The 27,797-nt window shown below is 47.5% G+C and overlaps 1 protein-coding gene across 1 annotated transcript; it reads right to left on the bottom strand.

The window, feature by feature from the left end:
* Nucleotides 1-1,135: 1,135 nt before the first annotated feature.
* Nucleotides 1,136-26,132, bottom strand: WNT4 (Wnt family member 4). Its single transcript, XM_060694211.2, has 5 exons — nucleotides 25,812-26,132; nucleotides 9,390-9,625; nucleotides 3,046-3,177; nucleotides 1,847-1,989; nucleotides 1,136-1,764 (listed from the first exon to the last, which is right to left on the bottom strand). Exons 1-5 carry the CDS (start codon nucleotides 25,886-25,888, stop codon nucleotides 1,294-1,296), a joined length of 1,059 nt encoding a protein of 352 aa, XP_060550194.1. The 5' UTR covers nucleotides 25,889-26,132; the 3' UTR covers nucleotides 1,136-1,293.
* Between the last annotated feature and the right edge of the window lie 1,665 nt (nucleotides 26,133-27,797).

Below are 27,797 nucleotides of genomic sequence, written 5' to 3'. Positions count from 1 at the left end.
TGTTCTCCAAAGCACCAGAAGGCCCGGACAAAGAGCAACGGATGGGAACTTAACGGAGGAGAGAAGCAACCTGGAAATGAAGAGAAATTTCCTGACGGGGAGAACAATTCACCAATGGAACAGCTTGCCACCAGAAGTTGTGGGCGCTCCATTACTGGAGGTTTTGAAGAAGAGACGAGACAACCATTTGTGGATAGGATAGGAATAGAATAGAATAGAATAGAATAGAATAGAATAGAATAGAATAGAATAGAATAGAATAGAATAGAATAGAATAGAATAGAATAAGGAATGGAATGGAATGGAATAGGAGAGAATAGAATAGAATAGAGAATAGGAGAGGATAGAAAAGAATAGGGAATAAAAATGAACTAGAATAGAATAGAAATAGAATAGAAAAAAGAAAAGAAAAAATGGAATAGAAATAGAATAGAATAGGAGAGAATAGAATAGGAGAGAATGGAATGGAATCGAATAAGAGAAGGAATGGAATGGGAGAATAGAATAGAATAAAATAGAATAGAGAATAAAAATGGACTAGAATAGAATAGAAATAGAAATAGAATAAAAAAGAAAAAGAAGGAAAAATGGAATAGAAATAGAATAGAATAACAGAGTTGGAAGGGACTTTGGAGGTCTTCTAGTCCAACCCCCTGCTCAGGCAGGAAACCCTATAAAGGTAGTCCTTGACTTGCAACCATTCCTTTAGTGACCGTTACAACGGCATTGCAAAAAGTGACGCGGGACTGTTGCTTCACACTTACAACCTTTGCAGCATTCCCCGCGGCGACGTGACTAAAATTCAGCCTCTTGGCCACCGACTCGTATTTTGGACGGTTGCGGCGTTCCCTTGGGGGGGGGAGTGTGGTGTCAGGCTATTCCCCACTTTTGGGTGGTCTTCAGACGAGCCACGTCAAGTGAAGGATCCGGCTTCCCCTTAACCCCACTGCCGTGATTCGTTTAATGACGGTAGCAGAGAAGCTCATAAAACGGGGCCCAACGAAAGGTCTCCCTCAAGGAAAGAAACCCGGGGAGGGGGGGGCGGGTTCCGTCGTCAAAAGACGAGCCTGCGTACGGTAACGATTCCCCTCTCCTACCCACCCCCTCCGCTCTCCAAATTACAATCGCGATCGGAAACTTTTAAATATTTTTCTTTTTTTGTTTTTTTAAAAAAAAAAAGATAAATCAGTTTGTGAATCAGTTCGGGGGGGGGGATCCCGAGAAAACTTATTTCCCACGAGGTCCTTCGCCCTGGCTGGCCTTCCCCCCCCCTTCCCCCCCCCCCCGGGCAAGTCACCGACACGTGTGCACTTCCACCACTCGGTGGCACTGTTTACACTTCACAAAACAGCACCAGTGGAATTTGCAACTGCACCTCTCCACCACGTCCACTTCCTCCGTGTGGAAGCCCCGGCCGCAGCACATCAGCTCGCAGCCGTCGATGGCCTTGGACGTCTTGTTGCAAGACCTCCCGTGGGTACCCAGCACGCCGTTCCGGAGATCGTGGTCGCAAAAATCAGGGCTGGGCTCCAGGTACACCAAGTCCTCGTCCGTGTGCGGCTTGAACTGGGAGTTCTTAGGGACTAGCACCTTGGTGGAGGAGCCGACCTTGCGCTGTTCCACCTCGGTGGCCCCGTCGAACTTCTCCTTCAGCACGTTGCCCACTTTGCGGAAAGGGGGCATGGCTTTCCAGCACGTCTTGACCTCGCACGAGCCCGACACGCCGTGGCACTTGCATTCCACCCTCATGTGGTTCAGGATGGCCTGGGAAAAAAAGCCAATACACAAAAGCTATCTTTTAAGAAGTCATTGCCGGAAGGATAACCAAGCCCATGGTGCTGTTTACCTTCCGCCCGGCTTCGTTATTATGGAGGTTCATGAGGGCTCGGTTGGAAGAGGCCCCTTTGCTCCTCTCTCGGACGTCCACGAAGGACTGGGAGAAAGCCACGCCGTAAGCGATGTTGTCGGAGCAGCCTGACCACTGGAAGCCTGGAAGGAGAGCGAAAGAGAAAGGGGGGAAAAAAAAAGAAAGGAATATTCCTATCGGTAGAAGAGAATATTTGCAGCTCAGGGTTGAAATTGAGGGGTCCTTGGTTCTCTCTGAGGTTGGGTTTTTTTTTCCTGCAGATGTTTCATGACCCAACTAGGGAACATCATCAGTGCTAGAAGGGAGTGGGGTTTGCAGAGAGAAAGGAGGAGGAGGGGGAGGAGGAAAGGGGAAGGAAGAGGAGGAGGGAGAGAGGAGGAGGAGGAGGAGAAGGAAAGGGGAAGGAGGAGGAGGAGGGAGAGAGGAGGAGGAGGAGGAAGAGGAAAGGGGAGGGAGGAGGAGGAGGGAGAGAGAGGAGGAGGAGGAGAAGGAAAGGGGAAGAAGGAGGAGGACTGGGGGTCCTTGGTGCTCTTATGAGCTTGGTTGTTTTCTTTAAGACATCTCATGACCCAAATAGGAAACATCATCAGTGCTAGAAGGGAGTTTGAGTTGAGAGAGAGAGAAAGAGAGAAAGAGAGAAAGAGAGGGAGGAAAGGGGAAGGAGGAGGGCTTGTGGGGTCCTTGGTGCTGTCTGAGCTTAGTGGTTTTCTTTCTTTTAATTTTTTTCCCTTTCCCCCTTTTTAAAACGTTAATTTTAATTCGTTCTTTTAACTTATTGGGGTGTTTTTAAATCTGTCTTCGGCCAAATTGTTTTAATTCGGTTTTATTCAGTTTTAAATTCTGTATTTGTGTGTTTTTATCCTGTGGCTGTTCACCGCCCTGAGTCCTTCTCAGGGAGTAGGGCGGTATACAAATCAAACCAAACTAAACTAAGACATCTCATGACCCAAGTAGGGAACATCATCAGTGCTAGAAGGAAGGGGGTTTGAGGAGGAAGGAAAAGAAAGAAGGAAGGGGAAGGGGCGAAGGAGGAGGTTTGCGGGGTCCTTGGCTCTCTCTGAGCTTGGAGGTTTCCTTCCAGACGTTTCATGACCCAACTAGGGAACCTCATCAGTGCTGGAAGAGAGGGAGGGTTTGGAAAGGGGAGGAGGATGAGGAGGAGAAGTGGAGATGCTTACCTTGAGGGCTGACTCCCTGGACCGTGTGATCGCAACCGCATTTCTCCAGCTCTCCGCTGCTGCACGCCCTGGTCACGGCGAAGGCGACGCCAGCGGAGGAGATGGCGTAGACGAAGGCCGCTTCTCGTGTCCCTGGCAGAGCCCCCCAACCCCAAAAAAAGAAAGAGACCCCCATGATATACATTGTGCTCGTACCTTCTGCTAGATCAGAAAACTGGTTTTTCTCAAGGGGGGTCGGTGGGGAGAATGCAGCCCATTCTAGAAAAAAAGAGCTGGAAGGGACCTGGGAGGTCATCTAGTCCAACCCCCCGCTCTGCTTAGGCAGGAAACCCCACACCCCTTCAGACAAAGGGTTATCTATCTTCTTATCTCCGTCCCCGTTTGAACCGCTGCCAAGAAACTTCAGGCAAAAAAATGAAAACTTTTCAAAAACTAAATACGATGGTCAAGTTAGCAGTCCTCATGAGGGAAAAAACCAAACAAACCTCAAAGTATCTATATCATTGGAAGTCCTTTACGCACTTCTTGCAAGAGATGGAGAGGGGAAAGGGGGGGGGGGAAAGAAAGACAAATTTTTGATATGGATTTGATGAGTCTTAAAAAATTTTTTAAAGGCGGGAAATAGAATATTTATTTCCCCTTTTCTTTGGGAGGGAAAAACGGATAATTTTATTTACAGTCTCAAACTTAAGAATTGAAAGTCAGAGCTCTTTATATCCTCAGAAGCAGTCGGAAATCAGTTTTTTTTTTGGCGCAGTCCTCGAGTTACGACCACAATGGAGCCCCACATTTCTGCCGCTAAGCGAGACACTTGTTCAGTGAGCTTTGTCCCATTCTACAACCTTTTTTATTTATTTTTTTTGGGGCCACAACGGTTAAGCGAATCGATGCAGCGGTTCAGTTAGTAACCCGGTCATTAAATGAATCTGACTTCCCCCGTTGACTTTGCTTGTCAGGAGGTCGCAAAAGGGGGAATCCCACGACCCCCACCCCCACCCCCCAGATTCTGCCACCGTCATAAATACGAGTTGGTTGCCAAGCCTCTGAATTTTGATCACGCGGGGAATGCTGCAGTGGTCGTAAGTGTGAGAATCCATCGTAAGTCACTATTTCCATTTCCGTTGTAACTTTGAGTGGTCACAAAGCAAACTGCCGTAAGCCAAGGACGGCCTGTGTATCTGTATGTATGTATCTGTGGGTGTGTATGGAAGGAAGGAAGGAAGAAAGAAAAAGAGAAAGAGAAAGAAAGAGAAAGCTGCCCTGAGTCTCCGGAGAAAGGCGGCATATAAATTGAACTAATTAAATTAAATTAAATTAAAAGAGAAAAAGAGAGAGAAGGAGAAAGAGAAAGAAAAAGAAGAAAAGAAAGACATGTTTCTTTCTTTTTCTTTCTCCCTCCCTCCCTTTTTCCTTCCTTCCCTCCCTTTTCCTTTTCTTTCTTTCCTTTCTTTCTTTCTCTCTCCTTCCTTCCTTTTCTCTCTTTCCTTTCTTCCTTCTTTCTCCCCTTCCTTCCTTCCTTTCTCTCTCCTTTCCTTTCTTTCTCTCTTCTTCCTTCCTTCTTTTTCTCCCTCGCTCTCTCCTTCCTTCCTTCCTTCCTTCCTTTCTCTTTCTTTCTTTCTTTCTTTCTTTCTTTCTTTCTTTCTTTCTTTCTTTCTTTCTTTCTTTCTTTCTTCTTCCTTTCCTTCCTTCTTTCTCTTTCGACTCTTAATGTCATTTTTTTTTTTTATGTGCCTGCTTTGGAAAAATAAAATTATTTGGAAAAAAAAAAACAACCCTAAACTTTCACGACAGACACCGGATTAAAATTTTGTCCTTCTCCCATCCGGTGGCTAAACGGAAGGCATCGTGACCTCCTCGTTTGAAAGACTCTTCGTCTTACTACACACTTTATTTGTTCAAAACCTCTCCGTGTGTGTGTGTGTCTGTGTGTTTTTTTTAAAAAAAACTCTTGGTCCCAAAAAAAGGATGCCTAGATGTGGTCGGCAGCCTGGCATGAATGGGAGCAGTTTGGGAGTGGGGGGGGGAGGGGTTAGTCAAACAGAAACGTGTCTCTTAGGGTCAAACTCGTGGCCAGGGGGTGGTGGGTCCGGCCAAACACCACACCCCCCCCCCCCAACAGTTCCCTCGGCTGTAATTCTGCGGACGTCGCTAAAAGAGGAGGAAGAACCCAACGGAACTGGACAGGAGCCTCTTCTCTCCTTGGGACATGAACTCTGTTGCCTCCAAGCTCTTGGGGAGGAAAAAAAAAAACCCCCGATGGCAACCACACTAAAAGTTCTCCAGATGTTCTCCAGCTTTTTGTTGGGAAGACGTCATCCGCTGCCTCCCTCCTCCTTCCGTCCTTACGACGATTGCAACGGGGGTTAAACTGTGGAAGGGGCAAACGCTGGGAACACCCTCGAGGAAAAGTGGGTTTGGCCCACCCCTATAGCAGCAAGCTACTCCATCCCACCCCTCAAATCTCCTCTCTTACCCAACTTGGGCAAGAAGAAAACCCCCAAAAGGACACATAAAGACTGGGTGAAACCAAGCTTAAGAGCAGTAATTGTGAGAAGGATCTTGGAGTCTTAGTGGACCACCAGTTAAATATGAGCCAAAAAAAAAAGCCAATGCAATCCTAAATTGCATTAACAGAAGGATACAATGAAGATCGAGGGAGGTCCTAATACCGCTCTATAAAGCCCTTAGTAAGGCCACACCTAGAGTCCTGCATCCAGTTTTGGCCACCACACTATAAAAAAAGAGGTGGAGACTCTAGAAAAAGTGCAGAGAAGAGCAACCAAGAGGATGAGGGGACTGGAGGCTCAAAGATACGACGAACGGTTGCAGGAACTGGGCACGGCTAGTCTAGTGAAGAGAAGGACCAGGGGAGACAGGAGAGCATCTTCCAATATTGGAGGGGCTGCCCCAGAGAGGAGGAAGGGGGTCAAGCTATTCTCCAAATCAAAAGGAAGGAAGGAGGGAGGGAGGGAGGGAAGGAAGGAAGGAAGGAAGGAAAGAAAGAAAGAAAAAAGGAAAGAGGAAGGAAGGTGGAAGGGAGCGAAAGAAAGAAAGACAGATAGAAAAAGAAAGAAAGACAGACAGACAGATAGACAGACATCTGAATGAACCATAGATGGACAGAAGACATGGCTAGTCTAGTGAAGAGAAGGACCAGGGGAGACAGAAGAGCATCTTCCAATATTGGAGGGGCTGCCCCAGAGAGGAGGAAGGGGGTCAAGCTATTTTCCAAAGCAAAAGGAAGGAGGGAGGGAGGGAGGGAGGGAGGGAAGGAAGGAAGGAAGGAAGGAAGGAAAGAAAAAAGGAAAGAGGAAGGAAGGTGGAAGGGAGGGAAAGAAAGAAAGACAGACAGAAAAAGAAAGAAAGAAAGAAAGAAAGAAAGAAAGAAAGAAAGACATCTGAATGAACCATTGATGGCTAGTCTAGTGAAGAGAAGGACCAGGGGAGACAGGAGAGCATCTTCCAATATTGGAGGGGCTGCCCCAGAGAGGAGGAAGGGGGTCAAGCTATTCTCCAAAGCAAAAGGAAGGAAGGAAGGAGGGAGGGAAGGAAGGAAGGAAGGAAAGAGGAAGGAAGGTGGAAGGGAAGGAAAGAAAGAAAGACAGAAAAAGAAAGAAAGAAAGGAAAGAAAGAAAAAGAAAGAAAGACAGACAGACAGACAGACATCTGAATGAACCATCGATGGACAGAAGACATGGCTAGTCTAGGGAAGAGAAGGACCAGGGGAGACAGGAGAGCATCTTCCAATATTTATGGGGCTGCCCCAGAGAGGAGGAAGGGGGTCAAGCTATTTTCCAAGGCCAGACAAAGAATCATGGATGGAGACTGACCACGGAGAGATTCAACCCGGAAATGAGGAATTTTCTGACCGCGAGAACCATCAACCGATGGAACAGAAGTTGCCTTCAGAAGTTATGGGAGCTTCATCCCTGGAGGCCTTCAAGAGACTGGATTGCCCTCTTGTCAAAAATGATATAGGGCCTCCTTCTCAGGTGGACTAGATGACCTCCAAGGTCCCTTCCGATTCCGTTCATCTCCTACCCTGGGAGAAACGGACCGCAACGATTCGTCCTTCAAGCCCATTTCCCCCACTCCCTCTGGAGAAGCCGAAGTGCCCTTCTAAAGAGAGAGGGAGGTCTGTTTCCCCCCCCCACCGCCCAGCCACTCCCTCGCGATGCCAGCGGGCGGGTGGGTCAAGCCGAAGGAGAGGGAACATTGGTTTCAGCGGGTTCTGCCATTAAACCTTGCGACATGACATCCCGTTCCTGCCAAGGGCGGTTGGGACGGCCCCATGACAGAGGCTTCTGTCTCGCTGCCCTTCGCTTCAACTCCCTCGCCCATCCTCCCCCCCCTCCTCCTCCTCCTCCAAATGCAGGACAGAGATGACCCCCCCTTTGGGAGAGAGGAGAGGTTTGGAAAAAAAGAAAAAAAAAGAATTCCAAACTTGGGCACTTTTGGCTCCGGGCAGGATTTCCAATCTGGAGAAGCCAGATTGCACGACCTTTTGAATTAATTGTGGTTAATGACAGGCTAAAAAAAACGGAGCCGGTTTTGCTCTGCGGCCGCACGCCCGAAAAAGAGAGACCGAGAGCTTCATTCCTTGGTATTTTTGGTATTTCCAGGGCACAGATCTCCAGGCAGCGTCCCCCCCTCCCTCCCTCCCTCCTTCTCTCCCCTCCCTGAAGACAAGCAAGAGAAAGTTAAATAAGAAGCTAAAGTGGCGGGGGGGGGGGGGCTTTGAAAAGGATGAGGGCTCGCTTCCTTGGTTAAAACGGCAGGGCAGATTTAATTCCAGCCATCAACAAATGCAGAAGAAGCTGCAATCTTTTGGGGAGAAGACTTTCTACCCAATCTCGCCCCTTTTCCTGACTTTCGTTCCCCCCTCTGCTGCAAATTCCCTGAAAATCTGTCCGTAAGGTGCAGCTGCGAAGAAACTCCCTTGCCAAGACAAAACAAAACAAAACAAAAGTATTTGAACATTAGAAGCAGGGGCGATAAAAAGGAATTTATGTCTCCATCATGTTTGGCAGCTCTGGGCCAAAACTCTTGTTTTATTGCCGGCTCTGGTGAAGCGACTAGGAAGGCTGAATTATTAAATGAAAGCTGTGCAGAGGAGGAAGAGGAGAAGGAAGGAAGGAAGGAAGGAAGGAAGGAGAAGGAGGGTTGGAAGACAGAGGAGAAGGGGGAGAAGGTAAGGATGGAGGAAGAAAAGGGAGAAGGGTTGGAAGAGGAGAAGGTGGAGAAGGAGAGGATGGAGAAAAAGGAGTGATGGAGGAGGAGGAAGGAAGGAGAGTTGGAAGATAGGATAAGATGAGGATGGAGGAAGAAGGGAGAAGGAGGGTTGGAAAAGGAGAAGGTGGAGGAGAGGATGGAGAAGAGGGAGTGATGGAGGAGGAGGAGGAGGAGGAGGAGGAGGAAGAGAAGGAAGGAGGAGGGTTGGAAGAGGAGACGGTGGAGGAGAGGATGGTGAAGGAGTGATGAAGGAGAAGGAAGGAAGAAGAGTTGGAAGACAGGATAAGATGAGGATGGAGGAAGAAGGGAGAAGGAGGGTTGGAAGAGGAGAAGGTGGAGGAGAGGATGGAGAAGAGGGAGTGATGGAGGAGGACAAGGAAGGAAGGAGGAGAGATGGAGTCGGAGGGTTGGAAGACAGAGGAGGAGGAGGAAGAGAAGGAAGGAGGAGGGTTGGAAGAGGAGATGGTGGAGGATGGAGAAAAAGGAGTGATGGAGGAGAAGTAAGGAAGGAGAGCTGGAAGACAGGAGAAGGTGAGGATGGAGGAAGAAAAGGTAAAAGGAGGGTTGGAAGAGGAGAAGATGGAGGATGGAGAAAAAGGAGTGATGGAGGAGAAGGAAGGAAGGAAGGAGAGTTGGAAGACAGGATACAGCGAGGATGGAGGAAGAAGAGAAGGAGGGTTGGAAGAGGAGAAGGTGGAGGAGAGGATGGAGAAGAAGGAGTGATGAAGGAGAAAAGGAAGAAGGAGAGTTGGAAGAGGAGAAGATGGATGAGGAAGAGAAGAAGAAAGGAGGAGGCCTGGAAGACAGGAGAGGATGGAGAAGAAGGAGTGATGGAGTAGAAGGAAAGGAGAGATTTAGAAGGACAGGAGAAGATGGAGGAGAAGGAAGAAGAAGGAGGGTTGGAAGACACAGAAGATGATGATGGAATGATGGAGGAGAAGAAGAAGAACTGAGAGCTGTAATAGCTAGTGTTCCTCAACCACGGTGACTTCAAAACGCATGGACTCACAGCATTCCCCACACGGTCAAAAGCCCCCTCCTCTGCCTCCCTCCCTCCCTCCCCACCAACCTCCCCCACCCCCGCCCCTCCCAGGCCGGGGACCCCACCATACCTTGCGTGACCACCTTGCCAAATACCGGCAGGCTCTCCAAGGTGGAGCAGTTCCACCGGCGGTTACGGAACTGGAACTGGCACTCCTCGATGGCCAGCTGGGCTCCCCGGCGCACGGCGTCCATGACCTCCAGGTTCCTCTTGCACATCTGGACTTGGCGCTGGATGAGGCCCTTCAGCTTCTCGCAGGTCTCCTCCTCGGAGATGCTGCCCACCGAAGAGAGCTTGGCCAAGTACCTGCGAGGGAAGAGGAGACAACCGGTCGGAAACATCACTTGGGTATCCCGAGGTGAAAAGGAGGCCGTTGGGGGAGTCTCCAGGCAGAAGGACCCCAACCAGAGGGAGCTGACCTCATCCTCTGCTTCATAAACCCAAAGACCCTGGCGTGGCAATTGCCAAGAGGTGCCCCCGCCGTTGCTGAAGATTTGGGGAGAAAAGGCCGAACAACATCGTTGGAAGGGACCTTGGAGGTTTTCTAGTCCACCCCGCTGCTCAAAACGGAGAACCCTAGAGCATTTCAGACAAATTTACTGTCCAGTTCCTTCTTGAAAACCTCCAAGAGCCTTGGTGGTGCAGCGGACTAAAGCGCTGTTAAGTAACACCAGCTGCCTGCAATTACTGCGAGTTCGAATCTCACCAGGCTCAAGGTTGACTCAGCCTTCCATCCTTCCGAGGTAGGTAAAATGAGGACCCGGATTGTGGGGGCAATAAGATGACTTTGTATAAAAAAGAACACCGCTTAAGGGGTCCCAAAAAGCCCTACTAAGCAGGTATATACAAAAGTATGAAGGCTATTGCTTAACGCATTGTAAGCCGCCCTGAGTCTCCGGAGAAAGGACGGCATATAAATCGAACTCATAAATAAATAAACAATAAATAAATAAGGATGGAGCACCCACAACTTCTGAAGGGAAGCTGTTCCATTCATCCATCCATCCATCCGCTGTCTGTCATGCATCTCATCTATCTCAGAATCATAGAATCCTAGGGCTGGAAGGGTCCTCAGAGGCCATCTAATCCAACCCCCTGTTCAGGCAGAAGACTGTACCACTATAACATTTATTTTTTAATTTTTTAATTTGATTTATATGCCGCTCTTCTCCGGAGACTCAGGGCGGCTTACAATGTGCTCAGCAATAGCCTTCGTACTTTTTGTATATTTATACAAAGTCAGCTTATTGCCCCCACAAACTGGGTCCTCAATTTACCTCCCTTAGAAAGGATGGAAGGCTGAGTCAACCTTGGCCTTGGAGAGATTCGAACCAGCAGTAATTGCAGGCAGCTGTTCTTAATAACAGGGTGTATTAGACCACTGTACTACCAAAGCTCTTGGTACCATTTATCCATCCATTCCATTCCATCCATCCATTCCTTCCTCTCTGCCTCCCTCCCTCTGTCATGAATCCTATATCCATCCATCCATCCATCCATCCATCCATCCATCCATCCGCCTGTCTGTCATGCATCTCATCTATCTCAGAATCATAGAATTTTAGGGCTCCCATCTCTGTTATTCTATATTCTATTCTATGCTGCTTAACCTGGACATATCCAGCCTGTTCCCACATAAACCCCTCGTTTCAGGGTGCTGGTCTCCTCTCCACCCCCCCCTCTCCCCAGGATAAGCCCCCTCCCCAAACCTGTCCTGCAGCCTGTGGGCTTCCCCAGCTCCCAACAGCTGTCCTTTGTCTGGGAGACGGATGGGGCTGGCCCTGTCACGTCTTGAGGAGGCTCACTGTATCCCAGGGCCGTTCGGGGAGAAGCCAAAGCCGTAGAGATCGGGCCAAAATCAGCAGGAGGAGGACAGCGGCTGCCAGGAACCTCCCTCGGCCTGGGCAGCCGTTGTGATCACCAGAGGCTCCCTCGAAACCACTTCCCTCCCGAAGGCCAGGATGAGATGCTTGTATTTTTTATTATTTTTTTTTCCCTCCCCGCTCCTGGCTGCTCCCCGCTGCCTCCTTCTGCACGGGACTCAGTCCGGCTGCAGCTGCAGAGGATGAGAGGCTGCTGGGGACCAGCACACCGGGTTGAAACTCCCAGAGTCACGGAATCGCCAGGCGGGAAGGGACGGAGAATAATTAACGGAGTCGGAAAGGGACCTCGGAGGTCTTCTAGTCCAGCCCTCTGCTCGAGCAGGAGACCCTAGACCTGTGGCACGCGGAGCCATATCGGTGGGCACGCGAGCTCAGCTCTGGCGTGCATGCGCACGCCGGCCAGCTGATTTTCGGGCCTTTTGGGCCTACCAGAAGTCAGGAAAAAGGCTGTTTCCGGCCTCCGGAAGGCCTCCGGTGCGGGTGGGGAAGGCCATCTTCATCCTCCCCAGCCTCCTAGAAAGGCTCTGGAGCCTGGGGAGAGTGAAAAACGGGCCGTCCATGAGACCGGAAGTTGGCAAACAGGCCTTTTCTGGCCTCCGGAGGGCCTTCAGTGGAGCGGGGAAGGCGGTTTTCATCCTCCCCAGCCTCCTAGAAAGGCTCTGGTGCCTGGGGAGGGCTAAAAACGGTCCTACCTTGCCATCACATGCCAGAAGTCGGGGGAGTGCAAAGGGGGGGGGTTGCGTGCGCATGTGTGGGGGGTGGGTCGCATAGAATTGTGGGTGTGGGCACACGCAGGAACCGGAAGGGACCTCGGAGGTCTTCTAGTCCAACCCCCTGCTCAAAAGCAGGAGACCCTAGACCATTTCAATCAATCAATCAATCAATCAGAACAGAGGTGGAAGGGACCTCGGAGGTCTTCTAGTCCAACCCTATCCGTTGTCATGCACCCTTCGCGAGGGACGACCAGATGGCCCACAGGACAGGAGCGTTGGGGGGGGAGAAGGGGGGAGGCTGCCATTTTGGCCGCGCCAGCGGTCAAAACCTCCGGGAGAGTTCCCACATATTTTTTTTTCTTTCTTTCTTTCTTTCTTTCTTTCTTTCTTTCTTTCTTTCTTTCTTTCTTTCTTTCTTTCTTTCTTTCTCTTTCTTCTTTCTTTCCAGCCGATGGAAGCATCAAAGGAGAGAGGCAGAGGCCCGTCTGCAGAACTCCTCCTTTCAAATCCTTCCAAACAGATGCTCCCGATAAAAAAAGAGCTTTTCCCCCAAACAAAATTCTTATTACTGTTGGTTGGGGAGGATCAAAATGAAGATTAACGTGTTGTTTCAACGATAAAGGAAGGCCCGCTGCTGTCCTCCAGGCTCGAGAGGGAGGAGGGGGAGGAAGAAGGAAAAAGGAAAAAAAGGGGAAAAAAAAGAAGAAGAAAAAAAACCAACTTTCCCAGATGTCCTCCTCTTGCGGCTCAGCAGAGGTTCGTGAAAAAAAAGGGCCACCCACTCCCGTTTCCAAGCCATCCTGTTTAAGAAATCACAGGAGGTTTTTTTTTTAAAGAAGAGACTGGACAGTCCCTTGTCTGAAATGGTCTAGGGTCTCTCCTGCTTGAGCAGGGGGTTGGACTAGAAGACCTCCAGGGTCCCTTCCCACTCTGTCATTCTTAAGACTCCTATGGCCTCACCCCTGAGCTTCAACCCTGAGCTTCAGATACCTTCTTCTAGTCATTCTGCTCCTTCTTCGCCCATCTCCTGCCTTTTACGTATGGGTCAAAGGTGACTGGTAGTAGGGAAGTTTGCTAACCAGCTGCCAATTCAATAAATACTTCACGTAGGTAGCAGCAGGTAGATAAAGAGGTGGAAGTAGAAGTAGAACTAGATTTGAGAGAGAGAGAGAGAGAGTGTGTTTCTGTGCGAGTGTGTGTGTGTATGAGTGTGTGTGAGTGTGTAAGAGAGTGAGTGTGAGCATGTGAAAGTGTAAGTGTGTGTGTAAGAGTGTGAGTGTGAGTGCATGTGAAAGAGTGTGTAAGAGTGTGAGTGAGTGTGTGTAAAAGTGAGTGTATGAGTGTGAGTGTGAGCATGTGAAAGTGCATGAGTGTGAGAGTGTATGTGTGACTGTGAGAGAGTGAGTGTGTGCATGAGTGAGAGTGTGTAAGAGTGAGTGTGAGCATGTGAAAGAGTGAGTGAGTGTGAGAGCGTATGTGTGACTGTGACTGGTGTGTGTGTGTTTGAGTGTGTGTGAGAGTGAGTGTGTGCATGTGAGTGTGAGTGTGAGTGTGTAAGAGTGTATGAGTGTGAGCATGTGAAAGTGTGTGTGAGTGTGAGAGTGTGTATGTGTGATTGTGTGACTGTGTGTGTTTGAATGTGTGTGTGAGTGTGTGTGAGAGTGAGTGTGTGCATGTGAAAGAGCGTGTGAGTGTGTGTATGTGTGACTGTGATTGTGTGTTTGAGTGTGTGTGTAAGGGAGTGTGAGTGTATGAGTGTGAAGAGTGAGCATGTGAAAGTGTGTGTGAATGTGAGAGTGTGTATGTGTGTGTGTGTGACTGTGTGTGTGTGTGTGTTTGAGTGTGAGAGCGAGAGAGCAAGAGAGAGAGGGAGAGAGAGAGAGAGAGCGAGAGAGAGAAGGAGGAGGAGGCAACACCTGCCTGGAATTCAGGGAAGGCAATCTGCAAGGACCTGCCAGTCCCAACACGCCTGCTGAGTTTTCCAGCCCTTTTAACATTATGACAGATTCTCTTTCCTTTTTTCTTTTTTCAAAAAAAAGACTCCCAACACCTCTTGACAAAAGAAAGGAAAGAAAACCAGCCGTTTCACCTGGGCGGGATCAACCCCGGGAGAATTTCCCAGCTGTAGGAAAAGGCCGGCTGGTGGGCATCATAACCCCTGGCTCCCCCCCAAAAATAGAGAGGGTATCAAGATGTTATTTGTTGCAGGGGACCGATGCCCACAGAGGTCTTCTAGTCCAACCCCCTGCTCAATTAAGAGACCCTGTACCATTCCGGACAAATGGCTGCCCAGCCTCTTCTTAAAAACTTCTGGGACCGAGTTGTTCCACCCTGATTCAATTGTGAGAAAATTCCTCTTTCATTCCAGGTTGCTTCTCTCCTCCATGAGTTTCCACCCGTTGCTTCCTCTCCTGCCTTCCGGGGCTTTGGAGAATAGGTTGCCCTCCCCCCCCCCGCCTCCTCTTTGGGGCAGCCCCTCAAATACTGGAACCCTGCTATCATCTCCCCACACCCCCTTTTAATCCTTCTTTTCACTAGACTAGACATACCTAGTTCCCCTCAACTATTCCTTGTATAATTTAAGCCGCCGGATCTCTTGACTATCTCAGCTGCTTTTCTCTGCACTCTTTCTAGGGTCTCCAGATCCTTTTTTTGCACGCTTGAAACAGGAATAGAATAGAATAGAATAGAATAGAATAGAATAGAATAGAATAGAATAGAATAGAATAGAATAGAATAGAATAGAATAGAAAACATGGAATGGAATGGAATAATTTAGAATAGAATAAGGAAAGAATAGAATGGAATAAGGAATGGAATAAGGAATGGAATGGAATGGAATAGAATAGAAGAATAGAATAGAATAGAATAGAATAGAATAGAATAGAATAGAATAGAATAGAATAGAATAGAATATTGCTGAGCACATTGTAAGCCGCCCTGAGTCTTCGGAGAAGGGCGGCATATAAATCAAATTAAAAAAAAAAAAAAAATAGAATAGAAATAGAGAATGGAATGGAATGGAATAGAATAGAATAGAATAGAATAGAATAGGAATGCAGGATAGGATAGGATAGAATTGAATTGAATTGAACAACAACAGTACAAAGAATAGAACAGCAACATAAAATACATAATGATAGGATAGGATAGAATAGAATAAGGAAAGGATAGAATAGAATAGAATATCAGAATAAAATATATAAGGATAGGATAGAATTGAATTGAACAGAACAGAACAACAGAACAGAACAAAGAATAGAATACATAATAGGATAGGATAGGATAACGAAAGAATAGAATAGAATAGAATAGAATAGAATAGAATAGAATAGAATAGAATAGAATAGAATAGAATAGAATAACGAGTCGGAAGGGACCTTGGAGGTCTTCTAGTCCAACCCCCTGCTCGGGCAGGAAACCCTGTATCCCTCCCCCCCCCCTATGCTTACAAACCCATTCTCGGTCTGTAAGCCCGTCCCCCGGCTCCCTTCCACCAAATATCCTGCCTTCTTTCCTCCTGGGGAGTTGGAGGCCGCCGAGATGGCACCACAATCACAAACTTGGGTAGGAGGTCAAGCCGAGCCTTGGCCGCAGTTCCCAGGGCCCAAAAAGCGGTTTGAATGCCGGGCCCTGGTCCAACCTCAGCCCCCCCCCCGGTGTGGGAGGGGGGATTGTTCTCCGCCTCCCATAGCCGTCTTTTTAACCATCAGGCTCCATCCATCACACAAATTGTGTAGCTGGTTTCTCACACAGGGTGACTTTTTTTTTTAACCGAGCGACACCCCCCCACCCCACCCTAAGGGGCTGCTTAGGACCCTCTTCGGACCCCCGTGAAAAGATTTACCCAGCGTAAATCTTTATCCCAAGTTACTACAACTCGGATCGCAGGATGTTTCCCCCCCCCCTCGATACGCTCGGATTACTCATTTACAAATCCCAGCCAGAAAGATGGACAAAAAAAATCTCTTTTTTTTTCCTTTTCTTTTTGGCTCTGGGGTCTTTCTCTCCTACCCTTGGCCTCAACTCAAGAGACAATCGGGAAAGGACAGAAAACCCAAGTCCTTGACTTTACAACTAGCGACCGTTTCAAAGTTACAACGGCACTGGGGGAAGAAGAAAAAAAAAAGGAAGTGATTTAGGATCATTTTTCACACTTACGACTTTTGGGGGCATCCAAATTCAGATCCTTGGCAACCCCGACTCATTATTTACGCTACGGTTGCGGCGTCCCCCGGGGGGGTGTCCCGCGTTCCCCCCCCCTTTTGCGAGATTCGCTTAACAACCGGTGTTAATAACTTCACGAGCTGCAGGGGTTCGCTTAACAACGGCGGCACAAGGAAAGTCGTAAAATGGGGCGGAACTTGCTTCACAAATGTCTCACTTGATTACGTATCATGTTGTTGTTATTATTATTATTGTATTTTTACCAGCAGACACGGGAAGAGGACAAACGAATAGGCTTATAATGTTCAGCCGTTTTAACATACTATCATTTTAAGATTGGAGAATTTATATTAAAAGTGAATGATGTTGTAAAATTTGAAGGTTGGCAGCCCAGAGATATTTCAACCCAGACGACACACAGTTGAAGGAAAGATGGAAGGTTTGCATTTTGAAAAAAAAAATAAATAAATAAAAAACTTTTAAAAAGAAACAAGCGTCTCACTTTAGCGGCGTAAATTTGGGGCTCCATTGCAGTCGTAAATTGAGAACTACCTGCATTATTTAGTCTAAGCTACCGGGGTCCCTTCTCATGTTTCCTTCTCCTTTCACTTTAGAAAGAGTTCTTATGGATGGCTTGACCACTAAATTTTCCAGTGGGGCGTGCAAAAAATATTTTGGATTTGAAAAGATACAAAAATCCGCCAGGAATGCCCCGTTTGGGACTCGAACGACCCGTTAGCAAGCCTTAAAAACTCCTGAATTCTAACAACTTTCCGTTTTGGCTCCAACCTGCATATATAGAATAGAATAGAATAGAATAGAATAGAATAGAATAGAATAGAATAGAATAGAATAGAATAGAATAGAATAGAATAGAATAGAATAGAATATTGGAATGATAGCATAGAACAGAATGGAAGGGAAGGGAAGGGAATAGGAGAGGAGAGGAGAGAAGAAGAGGAAAGGAGAGGAGAAGAGAAGAATATAATAGTATAGAAGAATAGAGTAGAGTAGAGTAGAATAGAATAGAATAGAATAAAATAGAATAAAATAGAATATTGGAATGAATAGCATAGCATAGAATGGAAGGGAAGGGAAGAGGAGAGGAGAGGAGAGGAGAGAAGAAGAGAGGAGAGGAGAGAAGAAGAGGAGAGGAGAGGAGAAGAGAAGAATATAATAGTATAGAAGAATTAGAGTAGAGTAGAGTAGAGTAGAATAGAATAGAATAGGAATAGAGAATGGAATGGAATGGAATGGAATGGAATGGAATGGAATGGAATGGAATGGAATGGAATAGAATAGAATAGAATAGAATAGAATAGAATAGAATAGAATAGAATAGAATAGAATAGAATAGAATAGAATAGAATAGAACAGAACAGAACAGAACAGAACAGAACAGAACAACAGAGTTGGAAGGGACCTTGGAGGTCTTCTAGTCCAACCCCCTGCTTAGGCAGGAAACCCTACACCACTTCAGACAAATGGTTATCCAACCTCTTCTTAAAAACTTCTAGTGTTGGAGCATTCGCAACTTCTGGAGGCAAGTTGTCCCATGGATTAATTGTTCTAACTGTGATTTATTGAATATGATTTATTCCCACCGATACACCTGAGGAAATGATGAGAAAAAAATGTTAAGAAATCTCGCTCCAGAATGACAATCCATTGCTGGAGATGGGGTGCTATCTAAGGCAGTTTTTTTCAAGTTTTTGGCCACTTGGGACGATGGGTGGACTTCAACTCCCAGAATTCCCCAGCCATCTGGCTGGGGAATTCTGGGAGCTTAAGTCCACCCATCGTCCCAAGTGGCCAAAACTTGAAAAAAACTGTACCTTCCTTTCTTCTCCATTCTCAATCCTGCTCCTCAAACCGTCATCTTATTCCTTCTTAGTTTTTGTTGTTGTTGTTTTTTCTTGGTCACTAAGTTGCTTTAAACGTCAAAAAGAGAAAATAAAACTAGATACAATTATTTTAGTTCCTTCTTAGTCACTGAATCCTAAACAAACTCAACTTTGACTTCTACAAAGTCCCTCGGACTTTGGTGATTTTGACTGGAAAAAAAAAAAGAAGAAGAAGAAGAAAAAGGGCATTTCCCCAAATTACTATCCAGCAATCTCTTTCCTCTAAAGACTGTTTTTAGCATTCAAGAAATGGAAAGGGACCTCGGGAGGTCTTCTAGTCCAACCCCCTGCCTAAAGGGAGGAGTGCTTATACCATCCCGGTCAAACGGTTGTCCAATCTTTTCTTGAAAACCTCCAAGCGATGATGTACTTACAATAAAGTTGCAGGGCATCCTCAATTTACAACCCCAAAATTTTACGTCGTTGAGTGAGACGTTTGCGAAGGGAGTTTTGCCCCGTTTTACGACTTTACCTTGCCACGTTTGTTAAGCGAAATCACTGCAGCTGTTAAGTTAGTCCCCTGGTTGTTAAGTAGGTCGCAAAAGCAGAGCACGGGGACACACCGCCACCGTCACAAATACGAGTCAGTGGCCAAGCGTCGGAATTTTAATCACACGACCCTGGGGATGGCGGCAACGGTCGTAAATACGAGTCGGTGGCCAAGCGTCCAAATTTTTGATCACCTGACCCTGGGGAAACGCTACAACGGTCGTAAGCGTGAAACAGCGCTTTTTTTTTTCCTCCAGGGCCGTTGTAACTTTGAACGGTCTCTAAACAAACTGTCGTAAGTAACTTTTCATATTTTTGTGTATATTTGTTGATTTTAACAGTTGCTTGGTCTTGTTGTTGTTGTGAGCTGCCCTGAGTCCTTGGAGATAGGGTGGCATACAAATGTAATAAATAAATAAATAAATAAATAAATAAATAAATAAATAAATAAATAAATAAAGAAAGAAAGAAAGAAAGAAAGAAAGAAAGAAAGAAAGAAAGAAGAGCATCGCCTGTAGTTTTTTTATTATTATTACTATTTTATTTTATTTTATATTATTTTATTATTTTTTATTATTTTATTATTTTATTATTTTATTATTTTATTATTTTATTTTATTTTATTTTATTTTATTTTATTTTATTATTTTATTAAAAATGCAGCTGCGGTTAATATGCAACACGGGCTGCAGAAAGTTTTCCTGGCTGTTTTTGATTTTATTTTGATTTTATTTTTATTTTTTTGCAAAGTTGCAAAGGACATGAGTCCCGACAAGCTAGCCGTGGGGAGGGAGGGGAGGGAAAGAGAAAGAGAGAGAGAGAGAGAGAGAAATACACATATACACCAAACACTGTCTTGTGTTATTGTGAAACACTTTGGGAGAGCTTAACCGCTAATCCGGGCAGGTTTTCTGTTTAAAAGTATATATATATATATATTTTCATCTTCCATCAACTGCCTAAAGGAGAAAAGAACACATTCGTCACCAGGGTAAAAAAAAACTGGGTGGAACAGCTCCCACACCTGGGCACACAGGCCCGACAACACACTCACACTGCCACGGAACCCCCCCCCCAGCAGATGCAAGCTGGGTAGTGACACATAATCCCCCCTCCCCCAAAAAAGTCAAGATTTCTCCCCCCACCCACCCACTTTCCAAAAAGAAAAAAAAAAAGAAAATTCTACAGGACAAGACAAGAGCCCAGAGAGTGGAACTGCTCCAAGGATTTAATATCTCTTGGAAAAAAATAATAATAATCTCCATTTTCTTCAAAATCCCCCCCCCCACCCGGCATTTTCTCATCTCGAGGTCAAAAGAACCAAAATGGGGACTGGGGGGGTAGCGGGGAATGCAACCGTCCCTATACGGGTAAATCTACCAATGCTGACCCCCGACACCCCCCCCCGTCGCTGAAAATCTCGTTTGTCCAACTTCCGAAACCCCTGGCATCTCGAGGAGCAACCGGAAAAACGGCGAGACCGGGCCTGAGACCTCAAAAACCACCGAGAGTTGGAAGAAATCGCGTTCGGCCCAGTTCAAATCCCACAATCGCAATGGGAGGATTGTGGTTCCGCCAAAGCAGCTGGATTTACACAACATGCAACAAGAAGGGGGGTGAGTGGGAACCACTTCTGTTTATTCATTATCGCTTTTTCTCTAAGGCAGGGGTCTCCAAAGTTGGCCACTTTAAGATTTGTGAACTTCCAACTCCCAGAATTAAGACTTACGGACTTCCAGAATTAAGACTTGTGGATTTCAACTCTCGGAATTAAGACTTGTGGACTTCCAATTTCCAGAATTAAGACTTGTGAACTTCCAATTCCCAGAATTAAGATTTATGGATTTCAACTTCCAGAATTAAGACTTGTGAACTTCCAATTCTCAAAATTAAGACTTGTGGACGTCCAACTTCCAGAATTAAGACTAATGGATTTCAACTCCCAGAATTAAGATTTATGGATTTCAACTCCCAGAATTAAGATTTATGGATTTCAACTTCCAGAATTAAGATTTATGGATTTCAACTTCCAGAATTAAGATTTATGGATTTCAACTTCCAGAATTAAGACTTGTGAACGTCCAACTTCCAGAATTAAGACTTGTGGACGTCCAACTTCCAGAATTAAGACTAATGGATTTCAACTCCCAGAATTAAGATTTATGAATTTCAACTCCCAGAATTAAGACTAATGGATTTCAACTCCCAGAATTAAGATTTATGAATTTCAACTCCCAGAATTAAGATTTATGGATTTCAACTCCCAGAATTAAGACTTGTGGACTTCCACTCCCAGAATTCTGCTGGCTGGGGAATTCTGGGAATTGAAGTCCAGACGTCTTAAAGCAGATAAGTTTGGAAACCCCTGCTCTAAAGAATTCAGGTCCAATTTTTTTTAAAAAATGGGGTCCATGTATTTTATTCCAAGGATAATCCTGTCGGAACCCTCAATGTGCTTTAGCACTCAGCCTGTTGGGCGTTATCTGCCTTTATGTCTTGCCCCCCGCCAAAAAAACCCCCACTAATAAACCAACGACCTCTCTCAGGCCCAGAGTGCTTCACAGGGACTAGGACCTTGAGGCTACTTTGAAATTTGCAGCTTCGACCACAGATTCCTGGTTAAGCCAGCGATGCGGTTTATTCTCAAATGCGTTGTCCGGAGGGAATGCAGAGAGACAGCCAATAAGACCATACTAGAGCCCACCCACCCACCCCAGAAAATTCCCGCGTCCCCCCACCCCAGATGTTTTAAGGTGCCAGGCGTTTACTGCAAAAGACCAGGAAGAATTTCCACACAACGCTCAACAACGGTTCCAACGGCTCGCCTCAATTTCCCCTGAACCAGTTCCCAGCTCCGCATCCGGGTCACGATTTAAGATGCAAATATTTACCTCCCTTTTTATGATAGTTGTTAATCGTGCTCGTTGCCGGAGGAAGGAAGGGGGAAAAAAAATCAAGGCGGGTTACAAATTGGGCCGGCGCCAAAATGGAGGCGACGAAGGTTGGGGAATGGGTGGGTGGGTGGGTGGGAGCCCACCTTATCCGCGGCAGCAAAAGTGGCCCGTTGTGGACGAGGGCCCACGATGCCCACTCCCGCCGCGGGGGATTTTTATCGGTAGCTTTGCAACGTACGAGTTTGGCTTTCGGGATTAAAACCCAAGACAATTTCCGCGGTTAAAGTGAGACATTTGCTAAGCGAGGTTTGGCTTCGTTTTACGACCTTTCTCGCCCCGGTTGTTAAGTGAATCAAGTCAAGTCACACGGTGGTTCAGCGTTGACTCGGCTCATCAGAAGGTCGCGAAAGGGGACTGTGTGACACCCTCCCCCCCGGGGGACACCACGACTGTCGTAACTGTGAGTCAGTGGTCAGAACGTTAAGTCACGTGACTGTCGGGACGCTGCAACGGTCGTTAAGTATGAACCACGGTCCTACGTCAGTTTTTTTCAGAGTCATTGTAACTTTGAACGGACACTAAACGGAACTGTTGTTAAGTCAAGGACTATCTGTAGATCAAAACCCACTTCAATAGTAACCAGCAGCAATTTATAATCCCTGCCCAAAGAGATCTTCACAACTTCTAGTTCTCTGTCCTGTTTAAAGCAATAAGTTGCATTTCCCCCCTCAAATGTCTTATTATTTCAGTCTTGCAAAGAGACCAAAAAGAAGAGAAGGTCCGTGCCTTCTTCTTTCCTTTTCTCCTTTAATATTTCTTTTCTTTTCCCTCCGGCTCTTCTTAGTGTTCCATTACTTTTTATTCATTTCTCTTTGAATTTTATACTTTGAAAAACATATATATATATACCAAATTTATATTTCGCTGATAAAGAAAAAAAGGGAGACTAATAATATTTCAAGCTACTTAGCTCTCATCAGCTAGCCAAGTTTGAATCCGAGTAAGGGTATGGCTAGCTGATGAGAGGTAAATAACTTGAAATAGATCTATACTAGTCTCCCTTTATTACTTTATCAGCGAAATATAAATTTGATATATATATATATATATATATATATATATATATATATATATCTTCTTTCTTTACTAATATACCTGGAACTCGTATTTTTAGAATAGTTTGTAATATATATATATATATTTATATATATAATAATTCTGCAATCCGCCCAGCTTCCTACTCAGATAGATAGATAGAAAGATAGAAGAAGAGAGAGAGAAGATAGACAGATATGAAGATAGGAGATAGAAGATAGATAGATAGATATGAAGAAGAGAGACAGAAGAAGAGAGACAGAAGAAGATAGATGGATGATAGATAGATAGATAGATAGATAGATAGATAGATAGATAGATAGAAGACGACAGAGAAGGAAGGAAGGAAGATATTTTAGTACTTGGGAACTTAAGGGAGCACAAAATGAGGATGCAGCCAGGCTGGGAGAATTATGATCTGTTTATTGTGCATAAAATATCCAGAAAAAATGGATGTCCAGAGCAGGTGGGCCCCAAACTTTTCCAACCCAAGGCCTCCGTTTTACCGGTCTCGGGGGCTTTGCAAAAATCACCCTTAGCATCCTGATCTCCAGTTCTCGGTTCAGTCGTGAGAAGGAAAAAAGAAAGAAACAAAAAAGTGTGTGTGTGTGGGGAGAAATAATAAATAAATGGAAATAAACTCACACATTTTTTTTTTTTACAAAACCGTCCCTTCGGTTGGCTTGAAAGAAAAGAGGCTGGTCATTTCAAGCCTCTTATCGTGCGGGGAATGATAACTCGCTAAAAGTGGGTTTATTGTTTACCCAGAATAAAAGGTTTGCCCAGGAAAGCTGGATTACAAACCTTTAAACGGGCGAACGGAGGAGATAAGTTGGATCAACATTCGAATCGTGGCAGTAACCTGGAAACTAACATTTATTCCCCCAGCCTGGCTGCATCCTGGTTTTGTGCTCCCTTAAGTTTCCATATACCAAAATATCTTCCTTCCTTCCTTCACTCTGTCTCCTTCTATCTATCTATCTATCTATCTATCTATCTATCTATCTATCTATCATCTAATCTATCTAGCTTTTTATTTATCTTTCTGTGTATATGTCTCTTTTAATATTTCTGTCTTTCTGTCTGTCTGCCTATCTATCTATCTATCTATCTATCTATCTATCTATCTATCATCTAATCTATCTAGCTTTTTATTTATCTTTCTGTGTATATGTCTCTTTTAATATTTCTGTCTTTCTGTCTGTCTGTCTGTCTGCCTATCTATCTATCTATCTATCTATCTATCTATCATCTCTCTCTCTGTCTCTCGTCTATATCATCTATCTATCTATCATCTCTGTGTCTCTATCGTCTATATCTATCTATCTATCTATCTATCTATCTATCTATCTATCTATCATCTCTCTCTGTCTCTCTTTGTCTATCGTCTATATCATCTATCTATCATCTCTCTTTGTCTCTCTATCGTCTATATCATTATCTATCTATCTATCTATCCATATCTATCTATCTATCTATCTATCTATCTATCTATCTATCTATCTATCTATCATCTCTCTGTCTCTCTGTCTATTGTCTATATCATCTATTATCTATTTATCTATCATCTCTCTCTGTGTCTCTCTCTGTCTATATCATCTATCATCTATCTATCTATCATCTCTCTGTCTCTCTCTCTGTCTATATCATCTATCATCTATCTATCTATCATCTCTCTCTCTGTCTCTCTCTCTATTGTCTATATCATCTATCTATCTATCTATCATCTCTCTGTCTCTCTCTCTGTCTATCGTCTATATCATCTATCTATCTATCTATCTATCTATCTATCTATCTATCTATCTATCTATCATCTACCTACCTACCATCAATTTCTCATCTATCTCATTGTCTGTCTATTCACAACAGTGCTGCTAGGTAGGCCAGCCCAGTTCCCAGTCTCCCAAATCCCCCTAGAAAACCCAAGCAAAGCTTTGGACCGAGGGCCGAATTTTTTTTATTCTTCTTCTTTTTTTTTTTGCTTTATTTGTAACATTTATCGGCCGGCCCGCCTGCCTTACCTCGAGGTAACTCCGGGAGGCTTCCCACGCTCAAAGATGCAAACTACATAAACTTAAAACAACAAAAACTCCCTTTTTACCACCCTGGCTGTCACCCCGTCTTTCGGCGTAAGAAAATGTGAAAAGACTCCAGCGCAATTCAACATCCCCAACGTCGCGGGGACACAGAAGAGCCCCCGGTCCGTTCGGGTCTCCCCCCCCCCCGCTGAATGCATATCTCTCCGTGGCCCCCCTCCCCAAAATTGAATGCACCGCCTTCCTGCCTTTCAGGACAGCCGGCAAGCCAAGGACCTCTGAGCTTACAAAGAACGCTGGTGCAACCGGTCCTCTGAGCGTGCACAGAGTCCTGCTACAACCGCTCCCAGCCGGCCCTCTGAGGGTGCACACAGCGCTGCTGCAGCCGGTCCTCTGAACATGCCCAAAGCGCTAACGTAGCCGGTCCTCTGAGCATGAACAGAGCGCCCGTGTAGCCAGTCCTCCGAGCATGCACAGATCGCTAGGGCAGCCGCTCCTCCGACCATGTACAGAGCGCCGCTGCAGCCAGGCCTCTGAACATGCACAGAGCGCCGGTGCAACCAATCCTTTGAGCGTGCACCGATCGCCGGTGCTCTCCGAGCATGGACAGAGCGCTAGTGCAGCCGGTCCTCCCAACATGCACAGAGCGCCGGTCCAGCCGGTCCTCCGAGCATGAACGGTGCAGCCTGTCCTCTGAGCATGCACAGAGCGCCGGTGCAGCCTCTCCTCCGAGCATCCACAGAGTCGGTGCAGCAGGTCCTCTGAACATGCACAGAGCGCCGGTACAACCAATCCTCCGAGCGTGCACGGATCGCCGGTCCTCCGAGTATGCACAGAGAGTCGGTGTAGCCAGTCCTCTGAACATGCACAGAGCGCCGGTGCAACCAAGCCTCTGAGCGTGCAAGGATCGCCGGTGCAGTCGCTCCTCCGAGCATGCACAGAGAACTGGTGCAGCCGGTCCTCCGAGCATGCACAGAGCGCCGGTGCGGCCGCTCCTCCTAGCATGCACGGTGCAGCCGTTCCTCCGAGGATACACAGAGCGCCGGTGCAACCCGTCCTCCGAGCGTGCACGGTGCGGCCGCTCCTCTGAGCATGCACAGAGCGCCGGTGGCAGCCGGCCCTCTGCGCGTACACAGAGCGCCGGAGGCGATCTCCCCTCCTTTCCCCTCCCCTGCCTGCTTTTCCTCTCCCCTCCCCAGCCCCCCCAACCTCACCCCCGTGTCGGATCCGCGCGGGCGGCCAGGTAAGGCGAGCCGTGGCCGGCGCACCTGCCCTCTCCCTCCCTCCCTCCCTCCCTCCCTCCCTACTCACAGCCAGTTGCTGGCGTTGGCCGAGGAGGCGGCGAGGATGAGCAGCGGCAGCGAGCGCAGGAGGCAGCGCGGGCTCATCCTGCAGCGGGGCTGGCGGGCTGCGGAGGAAGGAAGCCCGGCCCGGCCCGGCCCTCCGCCCGGGGAGCCTCAGGTGCCGCCGCCGCCGCCGCCCGCTCGGCCAGCCGGCCGGGGCAGCAGCACCAGCAGCAACCGCAGCGGCGGCGGCAGGAGCGGAGCCGGACTGTCAGCGCGGCCGGGCGCTCCCCGGGATGCGAGCGGCCGGGCGGGCGGACGGGAGGGGCGCGGCCCCAGGGGGCGGCTCTCGGGGCGGGACGGGGACACCCCCGAGGCGGAGCGCCTCGCCCCACCGCCCCGGACGCCCACACGCGCCGACCAGCCCGGCCACGACGCGCCTCTGGCCGCAGGCTCGGGCAGAAGCCAGCTGGAAGGGCTCTCCGAGGTCTTCTAGACTGACCCCCTGCTCGAGGGGGAGACCCTCCGCCCCTCCAGACGGATCTATGGGGAATTGAAGGGCGCAAGGCGTATAAAGTTGCCAGGTTGAGAGGTCCCTAAAAAACAGTTGGAAGGGGTCTCTGAGGTCTTCTAGACTGATCCCCTGCTGGAGCTGGAGACCCTCCACCTTTCCAGACAGATGGCTGAGGAAATCTGGGAACTAAAGTCCAGACGGATCTATGGGGAATTGAAGGGCACAAGGCGTATAAAGTTGCCAGGTCGGGAGGTCCCTCAATAGAGTTGGAAGGGGTCTCCGAGGTCTTCTAGACTGACCCCCTGCTGGAGCTGGAGACCCTCCACCTTTCCAGACAGATGGCTGAGGAAATCTGGGAACTAAAGTCCAGACGGATCTATGGGGAATTGAAGGGCACAAGGCGTATAAAGTTGCCAGGTCGGGAGGTCCCTCAATAGAGTTGGAAGGGGTCTCCGAGGTCTTCTAGACTGACCCCCTGCTCGAGGGGGAGACCCTCCGCCCTTCCAGACAGATGGCTGAGGAAATCTGGGAACTAAAGTCCAGACGGATCGATGGGGAATTGAAGGGCACAAGGCGTATAAAGTTGCCAGGTTGGGAGGTCCCTCAATACAGTTGGAAGGGGTCTCCGAGGTCTTCTAGACTGACCCCCTGCTGGAGCTGGAGACCCTCCGCCCTTCCAGACAGATGGCTGAGGAAATCTGGGAACTAAAGTCCAGACGGATCTATGGGGAATTGAAGGGCACAAGGCGTAGAGTTGCCAGGTTGGGAGGTCCCTCAATACAGTTGGAAGGGGTCTCCGAGGTCTTCTAGACTGACCCCCTGCTCGAGAGGGAGACCCTCCGCCCCTCCAGATGGATCTATGGGGAATTGAAGGGCGCAAGGCGTATTTAAGTTGCCAGGTTGGGAGGTCCCTCAATACAGTTGGAAGGGGTCTCCGAGGTCTTCTAGACTGACCCCCTGCTCGAGCGGGAGACCCTCCGCCCTTCCAGACAGATGGCTGAGGAAATCTGGGAACTAAAGTCCAGACGGATCTATGGGGAATTGAAGGGCGCAAGGCGTATAAAGTTGCCAGGTTGGGAGATCCCTCAATAGAGTTGGAAGGGGTCTCCGAGGTCTTCTAGACTGACCCCCTGCTCGAGAGGGAGACCCTCCGCCCTTCCACACAGATGGCTGAGGAAATCTGGGAACTAAAGTCCAGACAGATCTATGGGGAATTGAAGGGCAGAAGGCATAAAGTTGCCAAGCTGGGAGGTCCCTCAATACAGTTGGAAGGGGTCTCCGAGGTCTTCTAGACTGACCCCCCCTACTCGAGCGGGAGACCCTCCGCCCTTCCAGACGGATCTATGGGGAATTGAAAGGCGCAAGGCGTATAAAGTTGCCAGGTTGGGAGACCCCTGTAGTTGAACATGGACTCCTAGGCTTGGAGGGGGTCTCCGAGGTCTTCTAGACTGACCCCCTGCTGGAGCTGGAGACCCTCCGCCCTTCCAGACAGATGGCTGA

This window comes from Pantherophis guttatus, chromosome 15, assembly GCF_059756535.1.
Source record: "Pantherophis guttatus breed Tessera chromosome 15, ASM5975653v1, whole genome shotgun sequence".
Classification (NCBI taxonomy): Eukaryota; Metazoa; Chordata; class Lepidosauria; order Squamata; family Colubridae; genus Pantherophis; species Pantherophis guttatus.
This window is presented reverse-complemented; position numbering and strand designations above follow the sequence as displayed.